The following is a 10251-nucleotide window of genomic DNA, read 5'->3' on the forward strand; positions in this document are numbered from 1 at the left end:
TAAAGGAAACTAAATGAGCTCAAATATAGCTACAAATGAGGCATAATGATGCAATAGGGCAGGGCCGACATCCGGGCAACTGAGCTACATACGGGTTCTTCGAGCCATAGCAACCTGACTGGCGTTGAAAACAAACCGTCGCCATTACTCTTTAACCTGTCGACCTGCGCTGATTAAACCCGTCATTCTGCCTCCAAAATGCCAAAAAAAACTGTGTTGTTTTTGGTTGTGCAAACCACAACTGGAAACAGGGAAAACAAAGGTCGTATTTTGTTCTGCCAAAGCGTGCTAAAAGCCCACAGAGACGAGACAAATGGCTCGCAGCTTTACACCGGGAAAACGAGGACGGTTCTCACTGGAGTCCCCCCAAAATCCCGGGTCGTGTGTTCGGATCACTTCGTTTCTGGTAAATATAAGGAACAAAAATCCACCTTCTTAACCACAACTTGGCTATACCGTCCATGCTAATGTTGAACCCGTTGAATTTTTACTGAATAACGTTCGACAGCTGAAGTTGTTGTTGTTGCGCAACAATAACATACGGTATAAAGGCCATTTCCAGTAATTCAGCAAATAATAAAAGTCAAACACAAATACAAATAGACGGAATAGAAATTGAAAGAGTAAATGAAACTAAATTTCTAGGTATAATGATTGATGATAAATTGAACTGGAAATCTCACGTAAAAAATATACAACATAAAGTAGCAAGAAACACGTCAATAATGAATAAAGCAAAACATGTTCTAGACAAAAAATCACTTCATATTCTCTACTGCTCACTAGTGTTACCATATCTGAGTTATTGTGCAGAAATATGGGGAAATAATTACAACAGTACACTTCATTCATTAACGGTGTTACAAAAAAGATCAGTTAGAATAATACAGAATGTTGGATATGGAGAACACACAAATCCTTTATTTATTGAATCAAAGATTCTGAAATTCTACGACATAGTGAATTTGCAAACAGCTAAAATTATACACAAAGCAAACTATAACCTGCTACCCAAGAATATACAACAATTCTTCTCAAAAAAAGAGGAGAAATATAATCTTAGGGAGAAATGTAATTTAAAACATTTGTATGCACGTACAACACTTAAGACCTTCAGTATATCAGTATGTGGAATTAAATTATGGAATGGATTAAGCAAAGCAATCAAACAATGTACTAATATGATCCACTTCAAGAAACTCTTCAAACTTAAAGTGTTTACAAAGTACAAAGAAGAAGAACCATGATAAACATTCTGAATTTATTTAACTCATCCATTCTTTCACTCACAAAATAATCTTACTTATCTCAACATATGAAATGTAACTTACTTCACCAATTATTATTTATTTACTTATTTTATTGTGATTACTTATGGAGTATATTGTGAATAAATTGAGAACAGGAAGTGAACAAAAGTTTTAGCAACTGTTATGTAAAAGAAAAGGGGGTAGGATTAAATAAGCTCTGCTTCTTCCTACTCCTTTTCGAACATGTTGAAAAGAGAAACTGGAGATTGTGATGTATCATGTTGTATACTTGCATGTTCGAAATAAACTCAAACTCAACTCAACTCAACTCAATAAATCATAATACTGAACTGAATTTGAATGAGCTCTCTACAGATATAATAAATATACAGATGCTGGTAGCCACCGTGTCATCCTTATTATCATTTATCAACATACCTTGGGTGATTTAACAATTTCTATGTGATTTATTCGTTATATAACAACCGAAGCTAACAACCGACCTGGTGCGCTTGTGAGGTAGACATAAAGATTTCCAAATTCCATGTCCGGCCATTGTGTAGGATTATCAGTCCACGCATCTGCTGGAAGGCGGTAAGGGCAGTCGTTTAATCCAACTACAGAACATTTTAACTCGTATTTTAACCTAGCCTCACTGGAAAGACTATTTACATAATCATACGCCATTTCCCTGCAAAAAATGTTCTATAGAATCTCTATAGAAATATATAGAACGCTATAGAATTTCGTCGGAATTTCTTTAGAACTGAAGATTCTATAGAATATGTATTCAAAATTCTATAGAAATTCTATAGACATCAGCTTCATGTGCTGGAAGGTCTTTTCACTGTTCTATAGAGCTGGGAATTCTATAGAATATCCTATAGAAATTCTATAGACATTACATTATCTGATGAAAAGTCCATAGATTGTTCTATAGAACTGGGCATTCTATAGAATGTCTAACAGAAATTCTATAGACATTACTTTATCTGCTGAAAGGTCTATAGATTGTTCTATAGAACTGGGCATTCTATAGAATGTCTAACAGAAATTCTATAGACATTATCCTTTATCTGCTGAAAGTTCTATAGATTGTTCCATGGAATAAAATTCTATAAAATGGCAGCAGCGCTATCACCATAGCATTGATTAATCTCATTAAGTTGATTCACCAGACTTGAGCTTGTTTTTTGAACAATGCAGGATGTCTCCCTCAATTATGAAAATGTTAATTTTGTATCATTCAAAATTGTGAGGTGTCATTTCAAGGCGGACACCCAGAACTTCGGCAGACTTTATTTTTAAAAGTATATTTATTCCAATAAATCAATTTATTGTTATTTTTAGAGTTTTTGAGTTATCTATAAGTAAAAAGTGTGAATATTTTCGTAACTTACTTTTTTATGTGATAAAATTAATTTTATTGGACTTCCAACATAAATTGATTTAGCAAAACTCAGTTCAAAGGTTTAAATCAGACCTAAAACGTCAGGACCCGCCCACGTACCTGCATGCAGCTGTGGAAGAACAAGCCCAGACACGTTTCTTCACGGAGCCCAATAGGAAAACACTTTACCGAACTCATGTAAGTAACAATTTATATTGTTAAAAGTCAGTATTTGCCAGGATTTAAATGTATACATTTTCAAAAGCATGGTTCAATGTTATATTTAGTTTACTACTTTTCCCGCCGTAACATTACAACCCCCCCCCCCCCCCCCCCCAAACACGATAGATAGAACTGCTCTCGTTTTGTTATTAAATAACAAAACTGTTTTAAGGCTGCAATCACAACCAAATTCATGTATAGTTGGTAATAATCGCGTTGTATCAATGTTTCTCATATCCGACACTAATAAGTGCGAATATGTTTCAAATCAACTTTTTTTTTAATTTATTTATTTTTCCCCTTCGCGCTTGCCGTAGTTGCAAAGCAGATTTCGCGGGCAGTTTGAGTTGGTGATGGCGGCCACAACGTCCATGTTGACTTCACTCGCTCTTTCTAAGCTGCCCAAGTCACGTCGGAGTTCATTGACGGTAACTTTGTTGGCTTAAACATCACATTTAGGTTTAGGGTCTTCTAGGCGCGATGCGAGACGTCACAAGCGGGCTAACGTTGAGCCAAACAGCAGCTTCGAGGCACGGGCGGAAATGGTGAGCTAGCAAAACTAGCCTCATTTATTATTATTAGTATTATTATTATTATCATCCCTCCATTGTTTGTAACGTCAGGCTTGTGTGATCACACAGAGAAGGAGTTTGGCCCCCAGTCAGGTCGCCAAACGGAAGCAAGGGGAGGATGATCATCGAGACGAAATATATTATATTAACCACGAGCGGTTCTCGAGAGAAGATGAATGGAGAAAATTGGGACAGTGATGAAGAAGTCCAAGTTCCATGGCCACTCAACAAAGCAGGAGGAAGGAAGCAGTCACAAACCAAATACGTGGCAAGAATTCTGAGATTTGGTGGTAATTAATAAACAGTTGAAAACTTTTCAATTCAATTCAGTAAAAATTATACGTTTTACCAGAAGTACATTAAATATAGATATATTTAATATATATATATTTAATGTACTTCTGGTTTTACACCTTGAACTTTCGACTTTGTTTATGTAAAGTTAAATTTAATTAATATAAATTTTTTTCTTCCATGATTGATAGTAATTTCTCATCAGTGCAGCCCTGGTATACTGAATGTTTCAATCTGCAATGCTGAGGTGATTGTCATGATAGTACAGACTTAACCTTGACAATTTTTTAATATGGCTGTAAGCCTGTAAATAAGGGAAAGTAAGGTGAAATTTGTTTCTCGCTGAGGTGAATTTCTGAATCATCAGAACTGTAGGTATACCAAAGTAATTTAGTGATAACAATCTGCTGCTGAAATGTATGACTAACTGTACAGTTTAATTTAGCTTAATGTGGCACATATTTGTTTTTACACAGAAGACACACGTGAACTGACGCCATATTTGAAAGCCGCTCAGGATGGCAAGGATGTACCCCTTACTGGTGATTTGGAATATGGCAGAGGCAAGAGAAACAAACAGCCAAAGTCTTGGTCATCAGACAGTGAGAGCAAGGATGAAAGTGTTGAGGAGACTCTATCTGACAGACAGCAGGTACTTTTATTTCAGCGGTGTTGTCGCGATATGACCGAAATAGTGTTGAAAGCGACGTTAAACGTTAATTCACTCACTCACTATTTCAGTGGTGTTTCAACTGTGTGAGGTTTTGTAGGATTCAATCCCATACTTTTGAAGTACCTTGTCAGTTTTTCTTTATCATAAAAGTTAATCAAATCATGTTTCATTGTAGGCTTTAAAGTTATTGAATATTTTGATTCAATTCGACCAACTCAGACAGAATAATATTCAAGACAAATTGAGGTGTTGACAGACTTTCTGCATGTACTCGAAAATCTATCATTTCTGCAAACATATTTCTTCACTTCAATGGCATATAAAAGAACTGAACACGTTTTCTTGTTAATCTTGATTTTTCAGAAGAAAAAGAGGAAAGTAAGCCGTACAGCTGTGGGATATGATGCTCGGGCACAATTGAAGGCCCAACTTGCTGCTGTGAGTACATGAATAGAATAGAATAGGATTTTATTGGTTAATCAAAGCACCCTCTCGAGGCAAACAATCACAAGTGCCTAGCATTCATTTGAAATCGAGGACGTAAAAATTGCATCCCTGGCAACTGGTTTAAAACACAAGTTTATACTTTTACTTATATGAAAATAACACTACAAATACCTGATGAACAGTGCCTACTGTGTGAATGGCTTACTGCTACATGTACATGTAGCATATTCAAATTAATGTGCCTACAAGGTTGCTTATACATGTAAAACTTATATGGTGCTGTCAGGGCCGTATCCAGGACAAATTGCTTCCGGAAAACATATGAGCGCCCAAATTAATCATAATACAAATTATTTCATTTGATTTACTATTTTGACATTTTCAGCTGGGAAGAACTTCACCGAAAGATACATGTACAGAAATGGAATCCCTGAAGAAGGAAGTCCTCCAGTTGAGAGAGGAAAACAAATCCCTTCGAGATGCATTGAGGGTTGTTGAAGGTAGGTTTTCTTATTCTAGAAGTATGTTATTGTAATTATCATAGGTTGATGGAAAATATGCTTACATGTCGATGTATGAAATAACTTTCTTATTACTGTATTTTCATCTAACTTTGGCCTACGGGTATTGTCGTCATGTACGGCTGTCCATCCGTCACCGCAATATTTACAGAATCGTTTCATGTACGGAAACCAAACTTGTTACATCTATTTATCTTAGTGTAACAAGAAGCCTATCGAAAATGAGTCGTCTCGGACAATATTTTCCAGAGTTATGCCCCTTTTTTCCAATAAAAATCCATTTATGATTTGGGATAATTTCAGAACTGTTGCATATACAACATCCTAAGTTGTGATGTCCTCCCCTCTAAATAAGGGGAGGACATATGGTACTTGTTTGTTTGTCTGTCTGTCCGTCCGTTTTTGTGTGTTTCTCTTATATTAGCAAGAGTTACGTCCCTTCCTTCTTGATATTTTGTCTCAGCTGGATATCTGATTAATACTTGACCGACAAATATTAAATCTTCGCGTGGTCAGGATGAATTAATATATATGGTTATATATATTTTTCATCTTTGATTGCTTCCTTACCATGTTTCCCTTGACTTGAACAAGATTCCTATCAAAATACCCTTACATTATGATAGCTGGGGTTAGAGCCGAGCGGTTTGGATATCGCCAGCTTCATGTTATTAATGTATTTTTTTTTTTATTGTGTCTGCATCACAATGTACTTTTTTCTATTAAAGGACTTCCTGGCCTGCTAATGAAGATGGACGACTTATCACGTCAGGCAACAATACTATCAGCTCGACGTCCTGCTGTCGCTCTGCCAGAGAGGAGCTGGCCAACAGCAGCTTGACAGGAAAAAAATCCAATGCTTTTAAGGATAAGCATGAGAAACCAAAACTGGATGACAAGAAAGTGTCTGCTATTATTGGTGAGTATAAGTTAAATCAATCTGATTAAAACCATATCCACATCAGGGAAGTGGATCTGACCCTTTTCCTATCTCCAAGTCGTTCCGTGATCGTTTGGCATGAAGTATAGATATCCATAGCTTCCAGTCTGCTTGGTCCATGAATTGACTGCGAGATGTTCGTTTTGACAGATTTATAGGCATGGGTGGTCACATTAGCTTTGATCTCGTCGGAAACCAACATCAAGTGACAAAGCAAAAACCGCAGCGCACGGATATCTACACCTTTTTCTCGTTTGATATCTTATATCGGCATTCTCCGCCTTACTATTTAACAACTAGCGTCGGGAATTTCCGTGAGTTCTGCTGCAAGTTGAGAAGTGAACGACTTTTAGATAGGGAATGTGTCAGATCCCCTTCCCGATGTGGATATGGTTTCAATCAGATTGAAGTTAAATATTTTTATTAGAATTCTATTAATGCACTTTCGTGATTGTTCGAACGCCATTGGGGACACCCATCAAGTACACAACAATATTCACAAGAAAGTGAAATCCTGAAAATAATTTGAAAAATATTTCACACACTGAATGGATTTTCTATATAGCTAATGAATAGTGTACATGCACTGTCAGAATTTGATACAGATTTGTTGCAGTTCGTAAAGCCTGGCATGATTGCACCACATATGATTTTGTGTGCGTCAAGCAGTGCAAGTGCCTTACAGCATAGAAACGCGTGATATGCAATGTATGCAGTGTGTTGACTATCCATTGCATTGATTAAATGATAGACATCACTCTCTTTATCGAGCTGAAAAATGCCATAGTGTAACTCATTGCATGACAGCTAGTGTCTTGGTGTCTGCAGACACTAATTCTGGTATATTTTATTGATCTTTCAGATTTTGTGAAGAAGCTCCATCCCTCAAGTGAAGCAAATGTGATAAAGAAAATAATTGGAGTGAAACTGAACATTGCGCAGAAAATGGGAAAAAAAGAAGGCCTCAGAAACAAATTCTGCTGGACGTCTAGCCGTCTCTAACAGTCGGGGAAGCGCGGTGATCATGTTGATTTATGCTGCTGACATTTATTTATTACGTCAAGATTTGAGTTACATGTATATAATAAATACAAGTCAACATTCATTCAACTGCAATATTTGTCTTTCTCCATTGCCAGTGTTAGACCACAGATTTTGTAGAATGCCTGCCCAATCATTTCTACATCATTCTGAACCGTATTCCACAGAAAGCCATTCCATAGGAGCCTGTTCTATAGAACTACTCTTTAGAACTTTCTTCTATAGCACTATTCTTTAGAGGAGATCTATAGAACCATTCTTTAGAACCCTGTTCTATAGAACCATTCTTTAGAACCCTGTTCTATAGAACCATTCTTTAGAATCCTGTTCTATAGAACTTCGGTCCTAAAGTTCATTAGAAATTCTATAGAGATATTCTTTAGAAATTCTATAGAACTTCGGTCCTAAAGTTCATTAGAAATTCTATAGAGATATTCTTTAGAAATTCTATAGAACATTTTTTGCAGGGTTAGAACAGTTTAAAATGCCGTGAAACCTCGTTAAATGCCTTTTCTGTGAGCTGGTTTGTTTTCAACGAATTCAATATGGCGACCGGTTGCTAGGGGATTGGCAGGCGGAAGTGACGTAGGTCCGCCCTCGCCTATCGGACCAAAAATACAAAAACAAATCTGTCTGGAGCCGCAAAAAGTTAAAAGCCATATTACATACAGATAAATTGAATTAAGAAGACTTAAAGGAAACTAAATTAGCTCAAAAATAGCTACAAATGAGGCATAATGATGCAATATGTACATATAGCTAGCCTAAATAGCATGTTAGCATCGATTAGCTTGCAGTCATGCAGTGACCAAATATGTCTCATTAGCACTCCACACAAGTCAATAACATCAACAAAACTCACCTTTCATGCACAACGTTAAAAGTTTGGTGGGCAACATGAGACAGAAAAAGAAGTGGCATAAAACACGTCCTAGAAAGTCGCAGAAAGATATACATGTAAACAAACTAAGGTGAGTTCAAGGACTGCAAAAATTAGTAGGACAAAACGGCGCTCGCCAAATACTCGAATCAGTGAAGCATGTTTAATATAAACAGTGTGATTTATAACTATTAGGGAGGTTTGCGTCATGTTTGTCCTCCTACAGAAACCATATTAAAACAAAAAATAGATTTTTTTTCCCCCTCATCTTTTTCCATTTTTCATACATCTTTGAAAAAGCTCCAGGGAGCCACTAGGGCGGCGCTAAAGAGAGCCGCGGGTTGTCGACCCCTGTTCTAACCCATGCGTGTCAAACCCCCTCATAGGGCTGCATGGAGCAGTTAAATATATCAAAATTTGCCTATGCCTTTATTTATTATACTTTTTAGGTACACTGTAAAAAATAAATAAAATTATATATAAATATATATATATATATGTATTAGGGCTGTGAATTTTTGGGTGTCCCACGATTCGATTCAATATCGATTTTTCTTCAATTCAACACGATTCCCGATTCAAAAGGATTGTCTATTCATTCAACACATAGGATTTCAGCAGGATCTACCCCAGTCTGCTGACATGCAAGCAGAGTAAAAAGCTTTTATAATTGTAAAGGACAATGTTTTATCAACTGATTGCAATAATGTAAATTTGTTTGAACTATTAAATGAGCCAAAAATATGACTTATTTTATCTTTGTGAAAATATTGGACACAGTGTGTTGTCAAGCTTATGAGATGCGATGCAAGTGTAAGCCACTGTGACACTATTGTTCTTTTTTACAAATGTCTAATGATAATGTCAATGAGGGATTTTTAATCACTGCTATGTTGAAATTGTAACTAATATTGATACTGTTGTTGATAATATTCATTTTTGTTTCACTACTTTTGGTTTGTTCTGTGTGGTGTTTTTGTCTCCTCTCAATTGCTCTGTTTATTGCACTTCTGAGTGTTGCTGGGTCGGCTTTGCTTTTGGAATTGGATTGCGTTGTTATGGTATTTCTGTGTATTGTTTTGTTGGATTGATTAATTTAAAAAAAATAAAAAATAAAATAATAAAATAATTTTTTTTTTTTTTTAATGAGAATCGATTCTGAATCGCACATTCGAATTCGAATCGATTTTTTCCCACACCCCTATATATATATATATATATATATATATATATATATATATATATATATATATATATATATATATATATATATATATATATATATATATATATCTGTAGATTTTACAACAAAAAAAGGCAACTCAGTCACCAGAATTGTACTGTAAAATGTACAGTTTTTTTTTGTTTGTTTGTTGTTGTTTTTTTACAACATTTTACTGTAAATGGAAAAATAGTACCACTGTTTTTTTATTTTTCATTAAAAAAAACTGGCAAGTTAGTCGCCAGAATGTTTTACAACTGTAAATGGAAAGAACAGTACTATTAATTTTGAAATGTAAAAAAAACAACCCAAAAAATGTCAAGTTAGTCGCAAGATTTTTTATGTAAAATATACCATGGTTTTTTTTACATTGTACTGTAATTGGAGAAATAGTACCACTGTGTTTAGTTTTTTGCGGAGAAAAAAAACAAAACTGGCAAGTTAGTCGCCAGAATTTTTATGTAAAATTTACCGTGTTTTTTTTACAACATATTACTGTAAATGGAAAAACAGTACCACTTTTTTTCATTCTGGCAACTGAGCTCCCAGGTTGTTGTTATTTTTTAACCGTAAAAAAAAAAAATGAAAAAAAGTGGCAACGTTTTTACACTGTAAAAATACCTGTAGATTTTTCAATAAAAAAACTGTCAACTCAGTCACCAGAATTGTACTGTAAAATATACAGTTTTAATTTTAGAATTTTTTTTTTACAACATTTTACTGTAAATGGAAAAATAGTACAACTGTTTTTTTATTTTTCATTAAAAAAAACTGGCAAGTTAGTCGCCAGAATTTTTTA

At 35.2% G+C, this 10251-nt stretch overlaps 1 protein-coding gene across 1 annotated transcript; it reads left to right on the forward strand.

The window, feature by feature from the left end:
• The first annotated feature begins 2252 nt into the window (after window positions 1-2252).
• LOC133618082 (uncharacterized) lies at window positions 2253-7763 on the forward strand. Its single transcript, XM_061978551.2, has 8 exons — window positions 2253-2838; window positions 3322-3407; window positions 3504-3724; window positions 4205-4380; window positions 4765-4839; window positions 5234-5348; window positions 6098-6288; window positions 7172-7763. The coding sequence occupies exons 3-7, from the start codon at window positions 3553-3555 to the stop codon at window positions 6208-6210; spliced, it is 651 nt and encodes a 216-aa protein (XP_061834535.1). The 5' UTR covers window positions 2253-2838; window positions 3322-3407; window positions 3504-3552; the 3' UTR covers window positions 6211-6288; window positions 7172-7763.
• The last annotated feature ends 2488 nt before the right edge of the window (window positions 7764-10251 follow it).

This window comes from Nerophis lumbriciformis, linkage group LG18 (genome assembly GCF_033978685.3).
Source record: "Nerophis lumbriciformis linkage group LG18, RoL_Nlum_v2.1, whole genome shotgun sequence".
Classification (NCBI taxonomy): domain Eukaryota; kingdom Metazoa; phylum Chordata; class Actinopteri; order Syngnathiformes; family Syngnathidae; genus Nerophis; species Nerophis lumbriciformis.